This window comes from Esox lucius, chromosome 3 (genome assembly GCF_011004845.1).
Source record: "Esox lucius isolate fEsoLuc1 chromosome 3, fEsoLuc1.pri, whole genome shotgun sequence".
NCBI lineage: Eukaryota > Metazoa > Chordata > Actinopteri > Esociformes > Esocidae > Esox > Esox lucius.
In genome coordinates this window covers 6982571-7010556 of record NC_047571.1, presented here as the reverse complement: position 1 = coordinate 7010556, position 27986 = coordinate 6982571, and the positions used below count along the sequence as shown (strand labels likewise).

General features: G+C 42.9%; 1 protein-coding gene and 1 long non-coding RNA gene across 5 annotated transcripts; both read left to right on the top strand.

Annotated features, from left to right (window-relative positions):
- Positions 1-18: 18 nt before the first annotated feature.
- Positions 19-22980, top strand: LOC105017883 (La ribonucleoprotein 4B). Of its 4 annotated transcripts, XM_020045356.3 has the most exons (18): positions 19-542; positions 1946-2096; positions 3166-3299; positions 8389-8542; positions 9303-9485; positions 10418-10496; positions 11059-11195; positions 11292-11395; positions 13021-13131; positions 13728-13781; positions 14092-14310; positions 15473-15582; positions 15727-15990; positions 16208-16256; positions 16368-16538; positions 16635-16807; positions 17190-17301; positions 17386-22980. In XM_020045356.3, the coding sequence occupies exons 3-18, from the start codon at positions 3219-3221 to the stop codon at positions 17695-17697; spliced, it is 2313 nt and encodes a 770-aa protein (XP_019900915.2). In that variant the 5' UTR covers positions 19-542; positions 1946-2096; positions 3166-3218; the 3' UTR covers positions 17698-22980. The 4 variants fall into 4 exon arrangements, with proteins under 4 accessions (XP_019900915.2, XP_010881172.2, XP_010881201.2 ...); XM_010882870.5 differs by lacking the exon at positions 1946-2096 and having other exon boundaries at positions 19-195; XM_010882899.5 differs by lacking the exon at positions 1946-2096 and having other exon boundaries at positions 16229-16256.
- A 1974-nt stretch (positions 22981-24954) lies between these two features.
- Positions 24955-26796, top strand: LOC109615170. The gene is made up of 2 exons (XR_002196147.2): positions 24955-25185; positions 25769-26796. It is a non-coding gene; the product is annotated as an uncharacterized LOC109615170 (long non-coding RNA).
- The last annotated feature ends 1190 nt before the right edge of the window (positions 26797-27986 follow it).

The window sequence follows — 27986 nt, the reverse complement described above, 5'->3', positions numbered from 1 at the left end:
TCCCCACTTTGAGTTCGATGGTCACAATACAGTTTTCGTCTCCGAAAGGGAAAGGAAACTGCAGTTTTTCCATTCCCCACTAGTACCTCGGGTGATCAAGCTTGCTAACGAAAACGTCAAGTTGAACATTCTACGTTTTGAGAGTTCTGCGTTGATGTTCCATATCCAATTTTCTACTAGAAGATCCTACGTTTGGTAAAATTCGAAGAATAACAACCCGTTTTATTCCATAGCACAAAACAAGTGCAAAGTTCATCGCTAGCTAGGTGCATTTCAGCTAATTGCTAGTTGGGAAGCTAACGTTACGGTATTTTGTTTTTCTGAGATTTAAAAGGGCGGGTATATTCTTTGCCATCCCTCCATCGCTGCCGTTAACAAAACAGCTTGTTATTACTTATTAGAGGACGCAGCCTGCAGTAAATCATAGTTAAATCACAGCTAGCGTGCTCGTAAACGTGAATTAATACCGTGCGTATTTAGCCTGGAAGCCAAGGCCTTGCTTACCACCAGTCTTTGCATCGTCGTGCAGTGAGAGTTGACAGGTGAGTAACGTTAGCGCCCGTTGCTAGTTAACTAGCTTACGCGCTAGCTGAGTTAGCTATTTCTGCTAACTTTGTCGTCGAGTCAGTGTTGCTGGTTGCTAACGCCAGTTATGTGGACAACTATACAAATACCCATATCAATTACAAAACGTGACTGACTAGCCAACAGACCAGTTACTCATTAAAGCGAAGTTGTTAGGAAGTGCACTTGTTAGCTGGCTAACGTAACGGCCGGTTAGCTTGCCGTGCGTTGTTTTTAGCAAACATTGCATACGCTTCAATATTAACGTGAAGTACTACCACTGTAGCTCATTCGCTTTCTTGTTTTTCAGTTCAGCTAACAATTGTAGTATGTTGGATAACCAGCAAACTACATGAGTATGTCGATATTTTACCTACATTGTAATGTTTTCCCAAATATTATGGTAATGGTTGGCTGGCTAAGTAAATAAACCTAACTAGCTAACTACTCCGCGTATGTTGCATTGGTTAGCTTCAGACAGTAGCTAGCTAGTACATTACAGTATTTCTTTAAATTGACTCAGCATTAATGACTTATTTTTATTATATCCCAGATAATCAACTTTACAGTACTAGTAGAGTTTGAAATGATTGCAACTTAGGTACTGTATCCCGCGTAAGATACACAATGTTTCACGGTTTTGGTCCTTGTTGAATCTGACAGTTCGACAAAACACCAACGTCAACTAACTAATTACGGGCATGTCTATTACATTGACGTATACGTGTCTTCAGATGCTGACCGATTCAACTAATAGCTAGTATGCTAACTTACTAGCAAGCTTTGTAGCTCGCAATCAAAGTGAACATGTTTTTTGCTTTGGAGTAGTCTCCAACGATGCTAATCTTTAGTTTTGAATGAGTATTGATATTCATTGTGGTGTGTGAATCTCGCAGGAGGTACCAATCTTTAACTGTAAATAACAGCTTCTGATTATTCTTGCAAGTTGGGACAACTTTGTAGTTGGACTTAATAGCCTGACTAATGGGGTTGACTTTCCTTTGCCTCATTGGGCTTTGCTAGGTTGTGGAGTCATTTGGTAATGGCAGCAACATGCGATCATTATTTGCTTGTTGGTCCTTTTGCCACAATTTCACAGGGTGTTGGACAGAAAACAGAAACATCCTGCCACCCAGGTTATCGCAGCCAGGTTTGCTAGGCCAAGAATGCTGATAGAAAATATGCCAATTGAGCTGTTGTGAGACCCCAATCTACATGTCAGTGTCATGTTTGTTCTGCAAAGCATATCATAAAGTTAAAAATTTTTTAGATTGAGTTTTTAAACATTGTCTTTATTAGGCAAGTGGTAAAGTTATATCGTCTTGTGCATGTGCGCACACAGGCACAAATCTTTTTTTTTGTTACCCCCCACACCCCCCAGCTACCTCTTTGCATAGTCCTTACCCAAGTTGTCAGCAGGAGACTGAAGGCTCGGCTGTGTCAGCTAGTAACAGGCCTGCACTGCGTCTCACTCTCCATTAGACTGGCAGTCGGCACATCAATTCTCCTGAAATGTATGGAGAATATCAAGTGTGAGTGAAAATGCGTGGTTCGAAAAAGTTTGCTTTGTGTCAGTGATGGAAATAGTCAGTTAATCTTTTTCCATTGAGGCATGGAGTGTATGATATGAATTAATCAACTGTAATCACTAGTAAGGCTGTATTAAACTTATCGTTGATGGCACCATTTATTGCCGTCAACACCACATTAGTTGGATCTTTGTGCTAAAGTAGCTTTTTTGTTGGTCACCCAAACTAGCCTACAGTGACCATACAACAAAATGGGCCAATAACACATTTACTAATCAGTCATGTTTATGACAATTCAATCTCTTAGTCTGTCCAAGTGTTTGTTCAGTCCACAGAGGATTTAATGCAGTGTTGTTTGCTCTATCGGAAAATGCTATTTATGTTTTGGCAACACATTGGATATCATAATCTGTCTTTCTTTTTTCTCGTATTGTGCATAAATGGACCAATAGTTATATACAGGGTTAATGTTAAATGATAATGAGGTAGTTTCATAACAAATCTAATATGACTCAATATCAAATATGGCAATTGTGATAGATTACTCTGGGTGCTTTGCAATTGATAGTGTTTTTCTGAATAACAGTTGTGCAGTGAAATATACAAAAGTGGGCTTGGTGCTACATTTGCCTTATAACTGTAGTTAGTTGTGGCTTGCTTGATGGAAAAGCATCTTTGTAAATCATTGCTATTGCCTGTTTAGCCCAACTCACACCGTCTATTGGAATGAGTATGTATATAGATCAAAGGTCATAAGCTTTATTTTACAGTCCAGCCATACTTTTTCTGCTTTGTGTGCAAACACCAGAGCTCATGTTAGAGAACGGCATTTGATTGTTGGGGGATTATCGCTATACAAATCAGACCTACTGGATAGAAAAGGGTGATATCCAACGGCCATACACACTTTTTTTTCTTATAGATTCCTGTTGTTGGTAAGCATCATTTATGTACCATAGTCATCCGTACATTGAAATGACACAATTTTTATTTTTTTTCAATTGCGAACACGTTGCTTGAGTGTTTCACAAATTAATACAACCCTGAAAAACGCATGTTTCTCTATCCGCAGCTTACTTGGTGACAATTTGACTTCTCCCTGAGGAGCCAAGAAGTAGACGGCTCATGACTTCTGACCAGGACACAAAAGTTGTAGCTGAACCACAGGTGCAGCAAGTACAAGAAGCAAAAGAGAGCTCTCATTTGGTAAGTACCCAACAGTTGCACCCGAAGATACATTTAGAGTTAAAAACATGGATTTTACACTGGTGGGAGCACATTTGTATATTGTTAATAAAGATTAACAGAAATTATAGGGTAAAATACAATTCAAGTTTTGAGCTATAGTATACCCCATAAGTCTAGATATTATGTTTTATACACTTAGGGCAGATAAATAGATTTGTATACTGAAATAGCCGTTGATAAAAATATGTTCTGTGTCCAATTGTGAAAAAAACACAATCCACCTAATTGTGGTTTTTAATGTGTGATCACCCAACCAGGTTTTTGCCGGGCCGCGTAAGCGGAGCCGGCAAAGAAGAGCGAGTGTCTCTTACTGAGTGAGTGACTGAGTGACTGACTACCCCTTGTTAAATAGCGTAGTGGTTAGAGAAGTGGACTTGTGAACTATAGGTCCCAAGTTTGTATTGACTTGCAGGTGATGCGTAGTACGCATTATGAATTATTTCGAATAGACGAAAACTTCGCTGGCTAAAACCGTTAGTATCTACATTATGGTAAGCCTGAAATAGAAGTTTACGGTTATATTGCGACTGTTTCTGGTGGATTTTCGAATTACGCATCCTGGGTCAGGATAGACAAACACATTTGCTGGCTTAACAACGTAATTACGATATCTTAAGCCTGAACTGAAACTGTATATGGTTATATTGAGACTGTTTCTGGCGTGGAATAGTTCATCTTCAGTCTCGTTAGCAATTGCTCAATTCATGTGATTAATCCTAGGAAGTTAGTAGATACTAGTAAGCCTATTTAAAACAATCCTCAATGGAGTCTAGCGACTGCTGAAACTTGTTATGCTGTGTTGTAGTGGTTAACGACAGTGTCTCTCATATGGAAGACCTACATTCAAATCTATTGAGAGCAATTACATTATTTTTTTCTGGTAGATTCCACGATTCTCATCTTTTCACTTGATGAAAAGGTTAATTATCGTCGTCTTTATTGATAGTTATTTTATAATATCATTCACGAATGAAAGAAAAAAAAATTATTTGCCATGAAAGAAAAAAAATACATTCCTATGAAATGAAGTAGTTTTGGCAGACTCGCTAGCAATTGATAAATTCTTATGACTATTCCAGTAAGTTAGTAGATACCAGTAAAGCTTATTACTGACTAATACGTTGTTAAAACGGCCAGTGGCAAACGCAATACATAGCTGCTATTTGTGGTAGAGGCAAACTTAGTACAAAACGTTAGTCAGTTTAACTGTATCTATTTCATTCACGAATGGCCAATGAACTATTAAAACGGGCCAGTGGCAAAACAGGATATGTTCAGTATAAAGACAAGAGGCTATACTGACACCCGGCTCAAGTACAGCTCCGTGGTGTAGTGGTTAACGAGACAGCCTTTCACTTGGGCGACCCGGGTTTGAATCTCAAGATGGCAACACTTTCTATGTCGGGCCGGCGGAACTAGGCGTGCCTGGTTTCTAGTTTGCTAAAACAGCTTGGTACAGGGTATTATTTTGGTTCATTATGGGCTTGATAGTAAAAAAACAGCCACAGGATTAGCGGATGCAAATGAACTCTGTAACATCAAAAGTCAATCACAATATTTAAGCAATAAGGTGCAAGAAAGTGCCCGATACAGCCATTTGCCCTGGAATACTGGCCATATATCACAAACCCCTGAAGTAAACTATTGCTAGTATAAATCCATTAGCAACACAAACATATTTTGTTTCACAGTTTGCTGCATTATTGCAAGACCAGTTTTCCAAATCCTGCTTGTATATTTGCCCAGGAGGTGCAATTGGCAATACCCATCCAGGTTTGGGGAGTTGGTAATGGAATATGGTTTCTTTCCTTTATTGCCCTCTAGCAGGTCTTTGGATCAGTTTGGGCTACTTTGAACTCAATATTTAGAATGCCAGAGTGCATTCCTTCTGGCACATAAGGATTCTGGTGTTGACTTCCTTATTGGTCCCAATCCAAGCGCAACTGTTGTATAGTAAACTCCAGGTGTATTTTTGTTGTTTTGAAAGTGGAGCCTTTTCCCACAATGAAATTTAGTAGTAGGCCACAATTCAACTCGCATAACAGAATTTCAGTGGTGTTTGGCTAGCTAAGTAAAGGTGGTGGATACACCATTTCTGCTCTGCATGGAAGTCTTCTGTTCTGAACCGGTAAACATAGAATTACTTTGTCTCAGTGGGGTGGTAAGCTATATAAAAATGTTGGTTGCTGCCCTGTGTAATTAGCCATAGCCGCATAATACGTGTTTTGTCACAACTAGAGTTTATTGCCTGGTTTTTGACACTTGGTGAGTTTGTTTTAGTCAAATAGTTACATTACCGGCTGGTTGGGCCTGCAGGAAAGCCACACATTTTTTTTTTTTCAAATGTAATGTTTTTCTTCAACAACTGTAACTTTCACTTACATTTCCGATTTTAGTTGTTCTTGTTAACTCTTCAGTCACAGCTCCTGTATTACTGACTCCCCATTACATTCACACAATGTGGATGCAAGTCTTCCTCCTATAGATTTCTTCCCGGCAATGCTGAGCGCTGCCGGCAATTGACTGCAGCAAACGGGTCTCTGTACAGGTCCCAAACGGTTGCTCTGTTCGGAGGGATACAGTTTGGGCTCGGCCCTGACCCACTCTTACCACGACTGCCCTGCCGAGCAGGCGAGGTGCTCCTGTGTGGTGGCCCTACTCCATTCAGTTCTCTTCTGTGGTAGTCTGCACTTGACTTCATCTGTTGACAGGCACGTTGTTGGCCAGTCCTGTTGTATATTGTCAAGAACCGCGTGGACATGCTAATTATTTAAAGGAATTCCGCTTGTGTTAGAATGAGTAGCTTAAGGTGAGGCCCAGTAGGAAAGACATTGGTGCCTTTTTCCAGCGTCATTTAACACACAGTACAATATTGTTGGCAGGAAATGGTTCCCTGAGTGTTTAGGTAGTCAGACGTCTCAATCTAGGGGACTTATATGGGCTTCACTCTCCACCCACGCTATTAAATGACCACCTTTATACAATGTGCTAGTTAACATGTGTGGGGTTACATTCTATATTCTGCAGCTCTCCACACAAGCCATATCCTGTGTACACAAATTGCATATGGGCCTATTTAAAGTTGTGAGCTTCGGCATATCTTACACTCACACAAAAGCTGTTACATTAACAGTCCCAATTACTTGCCTCTGCGTCAGAGTTTAGAGACATGTACGTTTTTAGTAGGTGGATGTCCCCAGTGTTTGGTTTGTTGATAATGCACAGGTATTACATTTCCTGTGGTCGTTCATCTGAATCCTGGGTGCTCTGCAGAATAACATTCTGCGTTCTGTCTGTCCATCTCCCCTGGGTCTGGAGCTGCCAGAGGCTTCCTGTCTGGAGACAGATGTGGCGATTTTGACCTATCCCCATCTGACTGACTGGAGCAATAAAACCACCTTGTGTGCTCTGACGATGACAGTAACTTCCCAGCGGTTATGAAACTGTCCAAAAATAAAATTTTCATTCAGGCCGCGGGGACGAAAAGGTGAACCTCACTTGTCGACGGATGGAGGCACAGAGGATTTTTAATGGGAAAGGTCAGGCAGACATGAAGCACCGACCGCGCTAGTCACCGATGTCAGGCCCGTTTCTGTAGCAGTAAGGTCCGACGCAACAGAGGTTCTTACGTTATTGCATGACTGGATTAATGGCTCATTGTTTCCCCCTGTTCTGGTCTTACAGGGGGGGGGGGTGCAGCATGCCTGTGTGGCGCTTGACCGGGCCCAACCCGCTGATAATGCAAACCGGGCCCAAATAACAGAATCTCTCGGCAATGACCAAAGTGCGTCCTCGTAGCTTCTTTTATATGACTAATTCGCAAATACTCCAAACCTCCCGACTGGCTTACACCTTAGAATCCCAGCTTTCCAAAGGCTTCCCCGCACCAGCTCTGACTGTAAACATGTAGATTAAGGCTATCGCTGTGTGCGGCGCCACGGGAGGCCTGTTGGGCGTGAGTTGCAGGGAGTGGCCCAGCCTAACCACCGATAATCCGCTGCCTGTAAGCACAGGCTCAGGTGGCTTTTAACAATAACACTCGGCCTTATCCAGCAGTCTGTCCTTTTGTCGCTCGCTGACATGGGCTTGTCGTTTCGACTGAGACAGAATGACTCAGAGCGGTGACGAAACCGAGGCCTCCGTAGCGTGGAGACGGGGCGGCGAATCAGCAGCCGCCTCTGAAGCAGCGGCCACGTCAGCCGTGGAGGCAACAGAGCTCTCTCCCGGCTTGTTTATTCCCCCCGACAACCTGTCGCTCCTCCGCTTGTGACCCAGAGCCGGCTTGACAGCGGGGACGGGGCGCGTCAGCCCCAACGGCAGACAGGGCCACCGTGTGAACGCCCTCGGTGTGCCAACCGGAGCGCTGTTTTTAAGGAGGGGCCGTGTGAAGGAGGTGGGATTGTAGTGCTCTGGTTGGGATGCAGCGCTGGACCTTTTTCTCACTGGAGTGATTGGAGAGTTACGGATCTGTTATTTTACCTCAGGGATTCCAGGTTTAGCATGGCTTTTCCCTGCCCTCCCCTACAGCTCAATAGCTTGGGAGTCTTCTTGTGTAGGCAACTGGCCGAACAATTCCTTTGCCCTTTTATGTGCGGCATCCTCCTCACCCTAGGTCAGTGTTGCCAAATCTGATTGTGGTGTTTTTAATTAGTTCTGATGTTTCTGCGGGGCAGTTCATATCTGTGAAATGTTTGTAGATTATATTATTTCTGTTCATCAGTTATTTAGCTGGCCCTATTTTATAACGGAACAATTTCTATGGCTGCTTTTCCCCCCAGTTTTTGTGGATGTTTGACATGCCATGATTTTCCCCTTTGCAACTGACGGGCATAGCAGACATTTGAAACCTTTAGAGACGCTCCAGTAATTGTTGTCGAGCACCTTTCCCCTCTGTAATTGCGTACTGAAGCGTTGTGGCTTCTCTGATTACTGTGTATTATTTATTTGCCTGGGTGAGTCCCACTGCCACCGCAGCCTCTGTCACAGGTGAGTCCTGCACCTCAACTCCCCCGTATCTCACCCCGTCCTGTCTTGTCTCCCACCGCAGGAATCCCCCAAGGTTTCTGACCTGAATCCCAATGCGAAAGCATGGGCCAATCACATGCTTAACCTGGACACCACCACTGGGACAGAGGACAAACCTGCTCTCCAGCCATGGAAGGACGACTGTGATAGCCGCTCAGCTGACCCCGGACCAGAAGGTCAGGGATTTTGAATGGCTGTAGTAGAATTAGTCCCTCTGTTGGCCCGGCCTGCATCCCGAATGGCCCCCTATTCCTACTTTGCCCCCCTGTAGGGACGTGGGTGCTTTTTGGGCCACGGGATGAATCATTGACACTCAGTTTAGTTGGTTGGAGACCTATGTATATTACTAACCCCTCCTACGTATATTACTAACCCCTCCTACGTATATTACTAACCCCTCCTACGTATATTACTAACCCCTCCTACGTATATTACTAACCCCTCCTACGTATATTACTAACCCCTCCTACGTATATTACTAACCCCTCCTACGTATATTACTAACCCCTCCTACGTATATTACTAACCCCTCCTACGTATATTACTAACCCCTCCTACATATATTACTAACCCCTCCTACGTATATTACTAACCCCTCCTACGTATATTACTAACCCCTCCTACGTATATTACTAACTCGTTCTTCCTTTGAAAACCTAATGAGCATAATCACTCAGACAAATGGACAGGCATTCCCGATTTGCTGAATTTAGACTGTGCCAGTTAACAAGGGAAATGACGGGGACATTAATATTATCAATTTCGTCATGTTCCCAGTCACAAGTTGTTGGCGGCTATTGCAAATTAATACCTCTAACCACATTGTCATGGTATCTGTTCTCTTTCTGTTTTCTGTATCAATTGATTGCCACTAGGCGACATAGTGTGATGCTTCCGGCTAATGTGAACTAATTGCACCTGTCTGATTCTGTCCAGGCTATGAAGCCAGCGAAGACAAAGTGTTTGAAGACCCCCTATTAGCTGACCAAGATGAGCCACCGCCAGTAGCGGTGATCTTGGCAGAGCCACACCCAATGGCAGCCCCCGTCACCCTGGAGCGCTCCGACACCGTGGCCTATCCAGAGTACCCCGAGTCAGACCCGGAGGCGGCACTCACAGGTGGGGCTCTTCCTCCCTTTTGATTTGAGCCAAGCGTCTTTGAAAGTGATGCGCGGTTCTGAAAAGGTTTGTAACAATTCACAGCAACTCTCTGTTTAGACCATTTGGTTTTACACGTCAGTCATTTTGTTTGATCTTTAAAACCAAACAACTAGACTTCTTGTGTTGAGCAGTTGTTTTAGAATAACAGGCTGCCAGGTGCTGCTGTAATGAAAGGAATAAATCATTCTTATAGAGCTTTTCACTGAATCTCAGAAGGCTTCAACAGCAAAAATCAAACAAGCAGTATATTGTGACAAGTGGGCTAATGGAGCCAAAGCTTTTAATGCTGCGTCCTCTGAAAATGGAGAGAATCAGGTTATGGCCTGAGCATAGAGGTCGTCAGAAGTGGATGGTAAATGGAGAGGGTGAGGTCATGGCCTGACCATAGAGGAGGTCAGAGGTGGATGGTAGATTATGGTGTTGATGATGGAGAGGGTCAGGTCATGGCCTGGGCATAGAGGAGGTCAGAGGTGGATGGTTGATGATGATGATGATGATGGAGAGGGTCAGGTCATGGCCTGACCATAGAGGTGGATGGTAGATGATGATGATGATGATGTTGGAGAGGGTCAGGTCATGGCCTGGGCATAGAGGAGGTCAGAGGTGGATGGTAGATGATGATGATGGAGAGGGTCAGGTCATGGCCTGAGCATAGAGGAGGTCAGAGGTGGATGGTAGATGATGGAGTCAGCTGGTGATCTTGCAAGGTGTATGGAAACGGTTATAGCTTCAGTTTCTTCTCTTCCATTCTGCGCTTCACCCTCTTGGATGAGGTGGAATTATTACAGGGTTTCCGGTAGAGCCATAACCCTTTGCAAGGGGCCAGCGTCTGTTTTGGCTAGTCCCCACGGTCAATGTGTCATCCTCTGTTCCCTCTGTGTAATGAGCAGGCAGTGAGCATCATCAGGAAAGCCCTGAGCAGGACCTCCGGGAACACCTGAAGAAGACCCTGGAGTTCTGCCTGTCCCGGTGAGTAACCGCCTCGACACCCCCTGCTCCTGTCCTAACTGACCCCCTCAAGCTGTCGGGGGAACGCTCTCTACACCGATTAGTGGTGGTTTGAAAAACAATGATGTCTGAATTTTGTCGCAGCATCCAGTTAAACTACAGTAGAGCAGCACAGAGGCTCTGCCATTACAGAGTGAGGAGGCTGTCAGACAGACAGCCTCAGACTGTTCTTGCCTTTAGGAGAGGTAGCTTCTGAAGTGATTTACACCCCTGCTGTGTCTGTCTACACCCCCCCCCCCCCCCCCCTTTACATGTCGATCCCGGGTCACCGGTTCTGTTGATAGTAATCAACAGAAGCCGCCCATGCCCGAAAGCAGCCGGGGGAATATTTCAGTGCGACGTCGCACAACGGCCGCATACTCATTAGTTCTCTCTTTGGCTCTTTTGTTGGAGGCGTGCTCTAAATGAAAGCTTTATTTCACGCTGACAAGAATTCAGTGGTGGGCGCCTTGCGGAGGGAGGAGAGGAGCTCGGGCTGCTCTGAGTAACCTGCTGTTCCTGTCTTGTCTCTCTTGGCTACCAGGGAGAACCTGGCCAGCGACATGTACCTCATCTCCCAGATGGACAGTGACCAGTACGTGCCAATCGTGACCGTAGCAAACCTGGACCACGTCAAGAAACTGAGCACTGATGTGGAGTTGATCGTCAGTATCCTCCGATGTAAGTACCTGTCGTTCACTTGCCGTTTTCCTATTGGCTTTTTTCGTTACGTAACCTGTCAAATCCCTGAGCTGGTGTTTTGTCCCGCCTCCACAGCGCTGCCGTTGGTCCAGGTGGACGAGAAGGGGGAGAAAGTGAGACCCAACCAGAACCGCTGCATCGTCATCCTCCGTGAAGTCCCGGAGAGCACTCCTATAGAGGTCAGTTCACTGGCTGGTCTCACTGTCTCTTATTGCACCTTATTCCCTATATATAGTGCACTGCTTTTAACAAGGACTCATAGGGTTCTGGTCCACTACAGTGCACTATATAGAGTGTTTTTAGGACGCTTTTTCTGGACCATCGTCTGAGGAAACATTGTGGATCAAAAAAAAGTGGATAACGATGATTTTAGTACATTTTCTAAAGTGACGAAGCTATAAAAATGGGTTTGACTTTGATAAATGTAATTGTAGTGACACATTGTTTATTTTAAACCATGCCAGTTTGTAGTCATCAGATGTCATGCTGTGTGACAAGCGACGGGGGATGTGTTTAACAATTTGGAATCCAGTACATCAATGTTATTTCAGTTTGAAGCACACTCCCATCAGGGAATATTGACTTTAAATTGAGGGGCCCTCCCCTCTCATATTTCCTGTTTATTACCAGGGGTGAGGTGCACGTTTTAGTTTGAGAATCCACTTACGCGTTATGATTTCTGAAGAATGAATCTGATTCAGTGCGTGTTTAATTGCCAGTAAAAGTCTGTGAAAACTGGCAGTGACAACCCAAATGGATATGTTTAGCAGCCTAGTACATGGCCTCTCTGTACTGGCAGTGACAACCCAAATGGATATGTTTAGCAGCCTAGTACATGGCCTCTCTGTACTGGCAGTGACAACCCAAATGGATATGTTTAGCAGCCTAGTACATGGCCTCTCTGTACTGGCAGTGACAACCCAAATGGATATGTTTAGCAGCCTAGTACATGGCCTCTCTGTACTGGCAGTGACAACCCAAATGGATATGTTTAGCAGCCTAGTACATGGCCTCTCTGTACTGGCAGTGACAACCCAAATGGATATGTTTAGCAGCCTAGTACATGGCCTCTCTGTACTGGCAGTGACAACCCAAATGGATATGTTTAGCAGCCTAGTACATGGCCTCTCTGTTGGTGAGAATGAAGGCTTTAATGGCGGATGGGGTTAACATGAGAGCCGAGCTGATGTACAGGCCCGTCTATTGCCTACACCTAATGGTCCCACTCAACACATCACTCCACTAAATAGGACCTGGGCTTTAGTTTAAACCGAATACAAGGCTAAAGTTTAACATTGGCTTGAATTCACATGCCAAACACTCATTGTAGATGACTGTTTACACTAAACTGATTGGAATGATGCAGTTGGAAAGATGCACATGTCAATCCAGGATGTTGATCCTTCACCATAAACTATGATAGCCTGTTTTGAAATTAGATGTGATTAACTTGGTCTTTGAGAGTGAGCCTTTTCTAAAATCTAATATTGTATGCAGGAAATAGTGTGGGCCTGTGCAATTAAATAATGTTCCTTGTGCTTCTTTTGATATTCAATATACCTGAAGCTACACATCGTGTCAAAAGAAAGCACTGCACCACTGTATATGACAGGGTGAGGATTGGTGGATGTTTACTGGGAGTGTGACAGATCGTAGCCAACACTGCACCCGTGTGTGTCTGAGGCTTAGACCACTACACTTCCCTGGGCTGGGGCAGGCCCCTACACTATCCAAACCTGCAACGTGCTGCTTTTCCCTAGGCATTTTAGCATCATTACGAAGGAAATGTTCTCTTGTGTCGCAGGAGGTCGAAGGTCTTTTTAAAGGAGACAACTTACCGAAATTCATCAATTGTGAATTTGCCTACAACGACAACTGGTTCATCACCTTTGAATCAGAGGCAGACGCTCAGCAGGTGAGGAACATCGTTTAAGCTGGTGCCGTTGCGATAACTGGGCATGAAGCTCCTCTTCCCTTTGTGAGTTGTGTGGTTTTGGGACTTCATGCAGTTCTATCACCATTACTGTATAAACATCTAGCCGACTGTTCTGAATTAAGACAAAGTAAAATCACGACCATTAGCTGTAATTTATAAACTGTATATAACAAATGGTGGACTGAAGACTCAGCAGCCCGTTCTCTATGTTAAGCAAACTACTTGTCCCATTGGATCTAGTCCAGGGCATTGTGTTAATTACTAGCTGGCCATATACTACAACGCCCTGTGAAACACATGTCTCTTTGTTAAAATCATAAAGAGAACTTTGCTAGTCAAAAATGTTTCTAGTATACACTACGTCACCCTGATGTTTACAGCCTAAATTGTTGAGTTAGTCCAGTGTTCTTCACTCATTTGAGGACTCAATGTACAACACTGGACCTAGTCAGTGAGTCCAGCCTGGTTACTGTCACTAACTGCAACCACTCAATACTGAACCTAAACTTGCATCACTGCTGGTGTACAAACTGAAACCTATTCTTTCTCAATCATTTAATTCACTTCTTCACCAGGCATATCAGTATCTTCGTGAAGAAGTGAAAACCTTCCAAGGGAAGCCTATTAAGGTAAGCACATTCACAAACATTTCTATTAATTACTAACCCATCTGGTAATATATTATTTGGTGCCTTTCAGGGCATTTTGGTTTAGATAATCTTTTTCTCTCTGTATTACATCTAAAATGAATGCTTTCAAAATATTACAACATTGAATTACACAATTGTATCATACAAATCATTTTGTATGGGTTAATTTAGAGTTGACGCAATGTCCTACATCATACTGCTATAAAAGCCAAACTGCCGATTTTCCCTTTTGAGGAGAATAAATCCCCCAACCTTTTGTCTAACGCGTTCAACTGTGGACTGAAATCAGGCGCGGATTAAGGCGAAGGCGATCGCTATCAACACCTTTATGCCAAAGAACGGCTACCGCCCAGTGGAGGTGAACCCCTACGTTCAGCAGCAGCAGCAGCAGCGTTACACCTCCTACTACATACCTCCAGTGTACAGCCCTCAGCAGCAGTTCCCTCTGTACAGCCTCATCACCCCCCAGGCTTGGTCCGCCACCCACAGCTTCTTAGACCCTGCACTGGTAAGGAGATGGCTCCGGACCGGCTCTTGTGGGTGGAAGTGTTTTGGTGCTGATTTGACACCGCTTTTGGTAGCTTGTAGCGATTACTTTGTGGGGGACTGTTTTGTGGCAGGGCTTGGGGACTAGGGATGTGCACGGCGAATATTTTCACTGTCAATAATTCCTTAGGTTTTGTCGCTGAATAGTCGACCCCACTCACTGGTGCCAGAAAGAGGTACTAAATGAAACAAGAATGAGTGTAAATTGTAATAAGTTCAGCAATAAATTCATTGTTTTATTTAAAAGTGTGGTTAACAACCTCCATAACGTTTTAGTATAAACAATTAGATATACCAGATATACCTCCACTCAGGAGACATTCAGATTCATAAATTCCATTACAGCAGCAAATAACTATAATAATGCATAGGCCTGTCAAGTGATTTATTTTAAATGTATTAGACATCGAGCCAGCTTTTTTTTTTACAGTCCCTTAACATTATACTTTCCAAACAAAACTACACTTAATATATAGGTAGTTATGTTATGGTCTGCATTAAATCAAACAAACCTACCGGTGCGTTCCAGTGAATAAAAATATCATTGGAAGAAAGCTGAATAGGAATAGATTATATAAAATGACAAATTAAAAAACAAACAAAATCTGTCTAGCATGTCCTTAGATGCAAGATCTTAACAATTTAAAGAATCATTAGGCAATGTCCATATTATTCTGATCACTAATTCTTTAGTTTAGAAAAATGAGCAGGTCCACGTGCTCTGGGAGTAAACTAGGATGTCACTGGGATGCTGTCACTAGCTGTGATCATCTCCTGTCCTGGCCGTTAGCCAGATTTGTTTTGTCTGTAAGAAATAATCTGTCATTACTGCTGCCAAATAAGTTTAACAAGCTATCCTTATTGAAATGTCGACAGTTCAACTATTTGTTTTCACCTGTAATAGAGACAGGATTATGTATTGGTATAGTTCCAAACTCTGGTTTGGAGGATTTCTTGGTCATTTGTTTTATTTTCCATTAGTCTTTCAATAAGGGTTGTTTTGGGGAAAACCCAGGGGTGTCTGAAATTGTAATGCTCTCAAACAATATTTTATAATCTTTCTTTGATGTGCTGCCAAAGATCCAGTGAAAGTCCTTAATTTAGTGTTTCCGTTGTTGTTCCAGGTTACACCGTTTCACAATACCCAATTCATCAACGGATTTACCACCTCCCATAGTTTTAAACCAGCCAGTTCTCCACTTGCCGGGGTCAGGCACTACTCTCCCAGAAACAGGTGTGTACCCGAGACTGAAGTGAAGGCGATGCCACCAAATGGAGCTTTCGGAGCGGGAATCCCCATTGAAGTTAATAACGCCATGATGTGTGGCTGGGATCTTCGTGTATTACCCACCGATTTGTTTCTCCTGGGGCTTTTCAGGAATCACACCCACAGTAAACCTCACCTGAGGCCCTCGATGCCCAACGCGGACCAGCGTGGCACCGGCCTCCTGGACAGTCCGGCCATCTTTAACTTCCCTGCGGAGCGCGTCCTGAACGGGGTGCCCCGGGGGTCCCCCCAGACCACTCGACTCCCAAGCCAAAGCCGAGCCAGGTTACCCACCGCCATGACTTACCCCAGAAGGGACATGGGCACGGGTCGAGTGGAACCCGTCAGCACAGACTACTCCCTGGGCCGGGGAAGGTAACGCTTCATTCGCTGTCTCCAGGCATCCCTAGGCTGCGTCCTGAAATGTCACCCTGTTTGGGTTTTTTGTGTCCTTAAGGCTCTGGACAAAAGTAGCACCCTGAATCGGGGCCATTTTGGACCCATTGTACTAAAACTAACTGTTGCTTAAACTTTGAGTTGTTAGAATAGAATGAAACTGTCTGTGAATCTTTCAATGTTCTCTTTCTCAAAGGACAAATATTTATGGTTATAGGAAAAAGAGGGATGACAACAAGTTTACAGTGAGTAGGCTTATTTTTATTTCTTCTCTCATCATCTTTGACTTGTTTTTTTGAGACATATTTTTATAGAGACATCAGTAACCTGGTCTGACTGAGCTTTGTTGTGTACAGAGACCGGCCACCCAGTCGCCCCCTCCTCCTCAGAAGCCCTCGTCCCCCGGCTTTGAGCTGGGGCTCTCCAGTTTCCCCCCGTTGCCTGGGGCCGCAGGCCACCTCAAAACCCCTGAGGACCTGTTTGAGAACAGGCTGGCCAGCATGGTAATAGGCTCCACAAAGGACAGGGTGAGTTGCTATGAAGACAACCTTGCCGAGCCACTGAATCACTACCAGCCATCTCAGCTTGGCTGTTAACAGGAATCTTTTTCCTCCCTGTTCTAGAATGTCTGCATCGACGTCAGCACTGCAGGCAACCCCCACCCCTCGGCTGGCCCCAAAGAGCCACCGAGGACCACCACGTCTCCCAAGCCCCCGAGCTTCCTGCCTGCCGTACCCTCGACCCCCCCATCTGCCTCGGGCCCCGCCCCTGTCCTCACCCCCTCCCAACCCTCAGAGTGAGTATCAGGCAGCCGTGTGTTTGGTCACGCTGTTTCCAAAAAACTGTCTGTGATTCCCCCTTTTTTAAATGCTTTTTCGCCTCGGACATGGGTCCCTCCATGAACGTATATGCAGTTTCTGTGTCTTTGTTTTATGTGGAAATTGTGCCAATATTGTATTTTAAAAGCCTGTTACATTGAACACACTGCCCTTTAATTACAGAGTACATGGAAAATTCAATAAATCCTTTTTTTAAATAGAAACAAAGGCTGAAATTGCCAGGCTAAGCCTTTTTGTCAACACTGTGCCACTTCCAGAAGATTCCAAAAACAGGCTGCTTACTTTTAACCATGTCACACATCCCTGTGTGTTCATTGTGAGGTTGTTTGTGTTTTTTAGGGAAGTGAAAGCTCCGGAGGTCAGGCAGAAGGAGAGCCAGGTCTCTGGAGAGAGGCTAACTGCCACCCATTCTACCACTACCAAATCTATACAAGTCAATGGTGCTGCTGCAGTAAGTACCAATTCACTAAAGGGCATAGTCGGTGTCCTGATCAAATGAATCGGCTACATGAATAGCATTTATTCCTGTGTTCAGGAGTTGCGAAAGCCCTCGTACGCCGAGATCTGCCAGAGGATTAAAGACCACGCTCCGACACTACAGGCCCCTAAAGAGACCAAGCCGCCCAGCGCTGCCCCTGCCGGAGAGGAGAGGAAGTTCCCCGAAACTGCCCCGGCCGACAGGGCTGAGCCCAAGGGCCCAAGAGAGACATACCCAGGGTCCTCCAAGCCCGCCACCCCTGGGAGACCCCGAGAGGTCCGGAGGCCGACCGGCCGGTGGCCTTCACCACCCCCAGGGAGGGGTCCAAGCAGCAAAGATCTCAACACTCCCCCAAAGTCCCCGCAGTAACCCCTCCCCGCCAACACAACTGCAATCAAGTCCATTTCATAACCCAACACGTGGGGGGGGGCAAAATATCTGAAAGAAGTCAGGGCTACTGAAATGCATCCCTTCCCCAAATCTCCTGTCCTTCACGGTATACAGCGGACTCCTTTCTGGATCAGGGCTTGCAGACAATAGCACTTTAGTGTGCATGTAGAGCACCATTCATTTTTACTTATTTATTTTTTCTGGGTGGGTTAATTGTTTTTTTTTTATTATTATTTAGTGTCAGTCTATAAAAGATGTACTCTTTAAGGTTATTGTGGGATAAGTTCAAAAGCCCAGACTGCCTTCCAATGATAGTATTGTAGGACTGGGTTGGCCCTCAGTGATGGTCCACCAGAGGATGGGGAAATGTATGAAAGGGAAAATCCAGATATCCAGCTTGTATGTTGTGTGGGAGGGTTGTCTGTACATGGGGTCTGCTGTTTTATTAACATGGTTCGATTCCAATGCAGGGTGTGGCAAGCACTGGGTCAGTCACCGATGACGCCTTCGTCCCAAATTGTTCCCAAGCGGTGCACTCATCCGAAAGTACACAGTCGAAAGGCATGGTCAGTTGTTCCACTGATTGGCATTCGTGTGCAAAACCGTTTAGTCTAATCTCATTTAACAGACTGGATCGGGGTGGGGAACCTCCTCCAGATATACTTTCGGATGGATTTCACCGGCCAAGTCATTTATCTACACTAGATTGCCTTTTCTTTTGCCAACATGGATGATCTCAGTTCAGCACCAGCATATGAGGAGAATACGTTTATTGGCGTACCGGTTTCGATTGATAGTACAAGAACTGCTAGACGTTGTATGCTGGTGTTTTCGAAAGAGCCTTAGTCTTTTATTCTCTGGTATGTCCTCTGGTAAAGAATTACTTGTTTTTTATTTGTCCTTCATAGTCCCATGCAGGAGTTGTATTTCATAGCCGTATAATAAAGCACATTGCTACTTGGGCCTCTCAGTGAGGTAGGGTTAAGGTCAGTCACCTTGGCATGTATTTTCGTTCGGTTGGTGAGAGCCTATTCATTAATCACGTGGTGTCGACCAGTGCCTGTTGTAGACTGTTGTCCTTGCATTTTTGCTTTTGAAACAAACATGTTGTCAAACTTATTTGGTGGGCCCATATGTCGGCAGGGCTTCATTCAGACGCTGGGATGATATATTTTCCATAGCTATGGTGCTAGAGGATGAACCTGGAACTTAATTAATTTAATCTGGTACTGTACTTCGACAATAATACTTGATACACGTCGTCAACTAAACTTTGCACTATTTGTTTAGCTTCTGAATTAATGTCAAACGTAATCCACGTACCTTCATACAAAAGCGATAAGGGAACCTGACATACTCCGATGGTTTCATATAGTCTGTGAAGACTAATATAGATAGGTCTAATGATGGACACATTTAAAAGCCCTTTAAAAATTCCATTAGATGACAAATTGCCCCCCCCCCCCCCCCAAAGCACAGGTGTCAACCTCATTCCCTGAAGGGCTGAGTGTCTGCAGGTTTTCTCTTGTCCCTAGCTTAATTTAGGTCACTCATTAGTAAGTAAACTCCCCTCATCCTGCTCTGGTTCCAAGTTAAAGCCAGTAGGCCCTTGGTCCCACGCATTGAGTTGGACCCTGCTTGTCCTACAGAATATCAACTGTCTCCTGGCCATTAATTTCACGTCCTGACAGGATAATCAGCTTTCAGAACATCTCAAACGCTCATGTAATTGTATTAACCTCTACGCAGATGAATGAACGCATAAAGCCGTGTAAATGCCTACTCAACATACTTCCATGCATGGTGAACAGAACTTTTTCCCTTGGTGTAATGTTTTTTTTCTGGGCACACATTCAGCAGTTGGTCCCATGAGCATTGGCATCTTTTTGGTGTGGTGTTTTCACTGTTTTGCTTTTTAGGTAGTATATATATTTTTTTCTTCTCTCCAACAACTGGTACGTGGTGTTTTGAAGCAGCCCTTTCAGCTCCTTTAGTATTACCATAGCTAATTGTAGTGTGAGTATCACCGAATAGAATGCGTACATCTGGTGACTGGAAATGTGTAAATTGGGGAATGAAGTGGAATTGGTCAAACAGAAGAGCTTTGATTTTTATTTCTTTCCACTGCCAATGTTGGATATAGAGGTAAACAATGATGCAGCAATTGGTTTGAATGAAGCTATAGGTTTAGTCCTTAAGTAACAGTCCCAACATATAGCAGTAGACTGAGCATGACCTTTGACCTGGTTGCTGTGAACCTAAGCGGCTTGTAGATTAGTCCTTTCAGCTTGATCTCCATGTTAGGGCAGAAGCAGTGCTCCAGTCCCCCTCCAACCCCTGTACAGTAGATATTCATTACAGGACTTCACTTTTTCTTTTCTGTAGGCCTTTTTCTCTTTTTAGCATGTCTTCTGTAGATGTCTTCTCCATACAACAACCGCACAGCTTCCAAATTTGCTTCTGTATACATGACTAAGTAGAAACCAAAAAAAACATACATACCATATGGAATTTTTAATTCTTTAGTGTCCCATTGACGTCTTCCTGCAACAAGGAGCTAACCAGGAGTATTCTGCTTAGAAAAAAGAGGACTCCCTTTTGGAGCTGAGACGAAGCCTAGGGTCAAAACAGCCTGTATGGATAGTCATTACTGCTTTTGATTTTGATTCTTTTTGGTTTGGTTTGCAAAAAAACATTATTTGGGGCAAGTTTGATGCTGAAGGACTGAGATGGACTTGGATGGGCAGTCTTAAATTGTGGCGTTTTCAAATTTTTTCTTTGGGTTTTTTTGAGATGGGAAACAAGAAATGATGCACCATATCTGCTTATTTATAAACCAATGCTGTTCATTCCATGAAAGATATCATTACAAAACCTTTTTTAACACAAGAATATATACAATTATATATATGTGTGTATATGTATATTTATATGTGTAGGTATACATATACATATATACACACACACAAATGTATAATTTCCATCCAGTGTTTGAAAACTTGAATTTTATTTAAACTTGAAAATAACTTTGCCTTAACTTTTATACGAAACAACGTAGAGTTTTTCTTTTCAAACCCCAAAATGTTAAGTGAGACATGGAAATATTTAGTCATAACAAATGTCACAGGTCTTGGTCTTAAAGTACAAATCGAGCAGCATTTTCTTTTGGTTTTGTAAACTTGTATGAAGAAAATCTCATTTGATTGTCCTAGTTCTTATTTTGTTTGGTGGGGAAATTATCCATGTAATGCAAAATAGTCAAAACTGTATCAGATATGTGCACTTTGAAGTGTGTGCTTTGCTTGTACAGTTGTAAATAATCAGAAAATATACAAGAGGTACCTTAAAATGATTGAAAAAAAATATATATATTGATCTTGTTGAAATATTATTAATGTCGCTTTTGAGCTGGATGTAGGATATAAATGTTGTGGTTAGAATTTGTTTTCGTTATTTTCTCGTTATTTTGTTCTGGTGTGCCGATTTGCGTCTGACTCACTTTGCGACGTGAGCAGGTTGTCCGATTGTAACTTTTTAAATGTCACTCATTCCATTTTCTTGTTGATTCTCCACACCTGGTAGACAGGTGTATTTTTGTTTCTGTTGCCCAGCCCCTTCACTGTGCACAATGGAAAGGGGGAACCCCCTATCACTGGTACAAATGCGTATCATTTAACTACGGTACAAAGCCAGTACTATGGGCAATGACACTGTGCTTATAGCAATCTGAGGTGTGTTTTGGCCCATACAATATTTCTTAATGGATCACAGTAAAGCACATTTTAAGCACAGGAACATCAAATTATTTCACACATAACCTGAAGTATATAAAGTCTACAGCAGAATTCAGTTTAATTAACAGACGAGAACTTTTGTTTGACAAACAAAATATTTTTTTGTCTCTGGTTTTTATTTGAAACGGTTTTATGAAAATTTATGTCAACTGAACTTGTGTTGCCCCCAGAAGTAAACTGTACATTTATTTTCTTTGAGATGCTGTTTAGATTCAATCATAATAGTGTAGATATTTTTACACATTTCAGCAAGAAAGTTTTCTGGCACATACTGTATAACATTGTCTTTTTATCAGTTGATTACACGTGGACTGCATTTAATGTGGGGGGAAAAAAGGATAAAAAAGAAATACATTAACTGTGCCATTATTTTTGTTTCAACCTGGCAGTTTATTTGACTTGTACATTATAGTTGAACGCTTGCCATTTATATTTTGAAATATTTTGTTACTGATGAAGTGTAGCTGGTCTAGAACTATATAACTGGGAATTAAAATCTGATACCACTGACATTTAGACAAGAAAGTACTAGCAATCTGCGGCTGATCTGGCGTACGAAGGCATGTTTGTGTGTAAATGTAAGCTAATATGCGCTAGTTGGCCTATCTAATGCAAAATGCTAATGCTGTTGTTTTTGCGGATATGGTATGGATAGGTTATCAGGTTGGGCACTGACGTGAGATAATGTTTGTAGGCGTAAGAAGTGTTCCATCTAGGGTCAGCTGAAGTATAAAAGAAAAATGCCAATTTCACGGACGGTTGAAGTAAGATCCAGGTTTGATTTGCCACCCAGGTGTGTTGGGCATGATGGGAAAATGATTTTGCATCAAATGTTATTGGTTTGTCTCTCTCCTGAAATGATGGCACTGCTTACAGTACAAATACTGACTGAACCTGGTTTTTTATGTTTTCTCCTTTTTGCTGGAACTACATATGCCCTGTTGCAGTGTTTGGGCGGTTCTCCTTGTGTTATTGTACCAACGTCTCATATCACGCGGTCTCATTTCCCCTCTTGCCCCGTCCGCTTCAGTCTGCTTCGTCTCTCCAGTTTGACAGTGCCATGCATTTTCTTTTTCAACTTGCTAATTGACCTTGTGTCTAAGATGTGTTACAAAGCACCAACTGACTGGAATGAGACAGAACCATGTCTCGCTATCAACTCACTGTGGTCAATTAAGTCCTTTTTACCCCTACCGTGTTACGCTAACAGCAGTGGACAATCAATGACTTTATGGGGGAGACTAACCTGAGAGCCCAGCGGCAGTAACAGATGGTTGATCACGGAGGTTTCTTTTCGAGGGCTTTTGATTTTGTCGTCTTACCTATTCTTCCATTAAGACTGGAATCAAGCGTACATGTCAACTGTTGATAATTTAAGTTGCTTTTGTGTCATGATGTAAAACTGTCTAATTTGGAGTTAAAAAAAACAATGTAGCTTACTGAAAAATAAAGATTTAGGCACTGTTAATGATTTCTGTCTTATGTCTGGGGTGGCCTATTATCTGGGGCATCTGTGAAGGTTCCAGATCTCCCTCTACTTCTCTTTACAAGTTTAGAGGGAACAACATTGATATAGGCCATTGAAGTGGGTGGTCATCTGCTTTCCACTGACTAAGACTGGTCTTAGACATCAAAAATGTTCTGCTGCAGAAATGCCTACTATATGGGCTTCCACGCATGATGAAAATAGCTTATTCACTACAATCAGCACGTGAAAAGGTAAATTTTCATTTTAGTGTTGAATGTCTTTTTGGGGGGTTATTAAATCATTTGAGTGGGATGAAATGAGAAATTTTGTTTTTGGAAAATTTCTTGCCCCATTTAATTTGAATCCAGCAACGTGTCCGAAGAAGTTGGGACGGGAATGTTTACCACTGTGTTGCATCACCTTTTCTCTTAAGTGTTTGGGAACTGAGGAGACCAATTACTGTAGTTTTAGAAGTGGAATGTTGTCCTGTTTTGGCTTGATTTAGGATTTCAGCTGCTCAACAGTTCGTCTCCTTTGTCGCATTCATAATACGCCAAATGTTTTCAATGGGTGATGGGTCTGGACTGCAGGCAGGCCTGTTTAGCACCCAGACTCTTCTATTACAGAGCCACGCTGTTGTAATATGTGCTGAATGTGGTTTGGCATTGTCCTGCTGAAATAAGCAAGGCCTTCCCTGATAAAGATGTGTGGGTGGCAGCATATGTTGCTCCAAAACCTGTATTTATTGTTCAGCATTAATGGTGCCTTCACAAAAGTGCGAGTCACCCATAACATGTGCACTAATACACTCCCATACCATAATGGATGCTGGCTTTTGAACTGTGCACTGATAAACTGGATGGTCCCTCCTCCTTAGCCCGGAGAACTTGGCATCCATTATTTCCTGAAAATATTCTCAAATTACGATTTGTCAGACCACAGAACAGTTTTCCACTTCACTTCAATCCATCTAAAATGAGCTTGGGCCCAGAGAAGGCACTGGCATTTTTTTATGTAGTTGATTTATTTATTTGCATGGTTGAGATTTATGTTGCATTTGTGTATGTTGCAAAGTACTGTGTTCACAGTCAATGGTTTTAGAAGTGTTCCTGAGCCCATGCAGTGATTTCCACTACAGAATTGGGTCTGTTTTAATGCGGTGCCGTCCAATATTGGTTTTCACCCTTGTCCCTTGCGTAATGAGATTACTCCAGATTCTCTGAATCTTTTAATGGTATTGTGTACCGTAGATAATGAGATCCCCAAACCTTTTAAAATGTTACATTGCGATCCGTTATTCTTGAATTGTGGCTCTATTTACCCATGCAGTCTTTCACAGAGTGGAACCCTAACCCCATCCCCACTTTTGACAGGCCCATCCTCTGGAATGATCTTTTAATACCCAATCAAGTTACTAACCTGTTGCCAATTGACCTAATTAGTTGTTAGATGTTCCACCAGGTTTAGTTTTTTAGCAGTCTTTTGTTACCTCTGTCCCAGCTTTTTGAAATGTGTTGCTGGCATGAAATTCAAAGTGAGCATATATTTTAATTTCTCAGTTTCAACATTTGATATGTTGTCTTGGTACTATTTTCTATTGAATATAGGGTTTAAATGATTTGCAAGAAATGACAGATTCATGTTCAAATTAAGCATTTGGGTTTAGTACTGTTTTGCATATTCTTTGCATGAAATGTCTTTGAAGTCTGTGCCCCACTGAACCCAGTAGATTGTGTTTTCTTTGATTTCTCTGTCATGCCTATCCTGCACTACACCCATCTCCAATGTTTGGTTTTGAGGCCTATTTGCCTTAAGTCTCATCTTCAACAAATGTAATTCCTTGTTCAGTTGAATTTAAATCTGGAGATTTCAGTCAGGAACCTCCCTGAAATTCAGTAGTTGTAGGAGTGTGTTTGAGGTCACTGTCTCGCTGAACGATAAATTGCTTGCTGTCCAATAAGTTTGGAAGCATTTGCTTGTACTTTTGCAGACACCATTTCTGTATGTTAAGAATTCATTTTCCTGCACTGTCATCTGTTCTGCCAGTTCCTGTGGCAGTCCTACATGCCCAGAACAACTCTATTTCTCATGAGGTTGTGGATCGTGGCTGTGGGTCCATCCTGAGTTGAGTCTAGTGGTGAAGTGATCTGTGAATGCTAATGGCTGACATCTCTGGCCACCTCCTGTGGCTTATCTGTCTTACAGGTACATTTTTGTTATGGTGAACCTTTTTTGGTCAGCTGTCTTCCAAGGTCAGAATATTAATTTCAACTTCATAATGGCTTTTTCACTGTTATTGACCATTTTGTTCTCTAAAATGTATGCTTAAATTCCAACCAACAGCAGCACCACAAAAGCCAATGATTTAATTAAGTCTTAAGGAGTTAGTCAGTGGTCAAAGTAAGTGATTAGCAACATAACTTAACCTCAGTTGGAGTTCTTGAACTCCTCAGATTAAAATGTTTTGGTCAGCTATCATGGTCAAGTCATATATTGACAAAGCTTTTGTATAGACTGATATTGGTCTTTAAGAAGTTGAAACCTACTGTTATGTTTACAAGAATGGTCGGGTGCCGTAAAGAAGAGTCTTGAACAATTAAGCTGCAGCTCAAAAGAAAACTGCTTAAATTTCCTGAGAATGCAAAGTGAACTACATCTACAGCATTCATGTTCATCTTACTCTGTTCTGGGTTGATGTGAGATTAACATCTTCCCTTACAGTTAATATAAGAAATGGCAAAGATGAAAAGACCAAATTGTCTTCATAATTATATAACATGTTACACAGGCAGTCTAAAATGCATCAAATCAATGGATGAGACTCCTATCTTCAATGACTCAAGCAAGCAAACAGATTACCTCATGGCAAGAGGACTGTAAGGAGACAATCTACACATAATTGCATTGTGTTGTACTTCATGTGACTGTTTTTGTCTACCAGTATATCAGTGTTTTAATATTTGCCATTATTTGCCAGGAAGACTATATGGCTGCCTGAACAATTCAGGACAAATTGAAGCCTTACTTTGTGATGGGGCACATCATTATTTGTATTTTATTTTGCAGTTTTACACCAAGTTCAAATTGAGATTGCCGCACACTGACAGTACCCAGGACTCTCATAGAGGACGGTGCAAATTGACTCAGCACTATCCAGGGTATATGGAAAGGATCTGGGACAGGATTGTCTTACCTAGCAACATAAGCATGATGTGCTTGCCCTGATAGTCACTGTGGTAAGGCCATTGCCATAAACTTTAATGGGGTGTAAAATCTTGTTCTATGTCATGTTTAAATTATATGAGCTAGGATTACTTAAGCTATTGGGGACTGTGGATCAGAGCCCCTAATGATGTGCACTGTGTGCCCAGTTGCAATCTAGCCATGATTACCAAAAGTTTAGATGGCTAGCAAAACGAAGTACCAATCTAAAACTGACAGCTAATTTTGTAACGGACGTAAGTGAGATACCGACATACATTTAATATTGCACTAGGGTGTATGGTACTATTCTGAATTTAAGAAATAAAGACCCAGACTGAGTTCCTACAATAGGGGGCCCTAAGCGGCCGTATATGTGGCTTATGCCTGAAGCCGGCCTGGCTGCTTTTTCAAACAATTCAATAATATATAATCGGGGTTTATTGATTCCCAGCAGCTGGCCAAAAGCCAGGGTTAGTCATTGTCAGTTATCCCATTCCAACTGCACTGTTTGAAATGTAAAGTTCATACCTACCTATTTTTTTGTATGCATTGTAAACCCAGACATAATTGCCCAGTCAAGTAACCTTCAATAAAGTAACATCTCTCATTCTGTCACGGCCATGAGCGGCTGTCCATCCACCACATCATATCCGAGCCCACCGAAGCGCAGCTCTGCATTCCATGTGAATCACTAGCCACAAGATGGCAACATATTCACACAAGGACATCTTGAAAAAATACGTTCCACAGCAAAATCCTACTAAGGTTCAATAGTCTATTACTCCCAACACAAAACAACAGGCTTCTTCAACTGCTCCTTGTGGATCTGCAGTTTAATGCGATCCAAAAAAATGTCTTGCGGCTAGCAATACACAGCCATGAGCAATATGTAAGCTCACTATTTAAGTACTTCTCCTGTATAGACCTACTCTCCCACTCGTCTTCTGATTTCATGGCTGTTTTGCTTATTAAGGCATCCCAACTGACGCTCTATTCCCCATAGGACTCTGGTCTAAAGTAGTGCACAGTAGAAGATATGGAGTGCCTGTGTCCTAACAGGGGACAGGTGTGTGGAGATCAGAATAAAGCTGTGGACTTAAAAGTTATTTTTTGTTATCTTTGCAGTGGTATAGCAAACAGTGTTAATGTTGCAGGTTTCTTTACAAAATGTTTAGGGCACACAAGTTAGAAAACCTGATGTTGAAAAATGCACCAACCCTCCCACTCAAAAGCATCACATTGGCTTTCCCAAAACGTTTTACCTGCTCACACTTCAGGTACGCTGCAGCGATCGCCAGCATCGTGTCAATGTTACGTTCTACCCGCTACAGAAGAAACCGACAAAAAGCAACTTGTTTTCTTAATTATTTAAGTGCAGAACCCTGTAGCTTCACTCTTGAATGAGTCAAATAAGGAGACAAAATAACAGCTTTGATTGACTTTAATAAGCGACGAGTTCCCCAACGCCTGATTCCTGTGGCTGCCGTGTAACGGAGAAGTTCAGTATGGTTGCGTGGGCAGGAGTCTCATTCGATTCCACATGCACATTTTGTCTGTGTCATTGGATAGCAGGAAATATCATCGGATATCCTCAATCGGCGAGCAAATACACGTGTGCACATGAATCATACGCTGAGGATTTGTGTGTGCACTCATCTGGCCATCTTAGTATGCTGTCCTCTGGCCATTTTAGCACCATCATCGTTGGTCAGCTGGCTCCGATAGGGCGCATCCTGGCCATCTGTCTTAATGTGTACAGGCATTCTGGGACATTATACCACCCAGCCTCTCTCAGGGCAAGC

Excerpts from the sequence above, each read along its gene's own strand:
- LOC105017883 (XM_010882870.5), top strand. The coding sequence starts at position 3,219 with ATGACTTCTGACCAGGACACAAAAGTTGTAGCTGAACCACAGGTGCAG. Across the intron at positions 10,497-11,058 it reads CTGGAGTTCTGCCTGTCCCG|GGAGAACCTGGCCAGCGACA; the intron begins GTGAGTAACCGC and ends CTTGGCTACCAG. Across the intron at positions 17,302-17,385 it reads AAGTCAATGGTGCTGCTGCA|GAGTTGCGAAAGCCCTCGTA; the intron begins GTAAGTACCAAT and ends TCCTGTGTTCAG.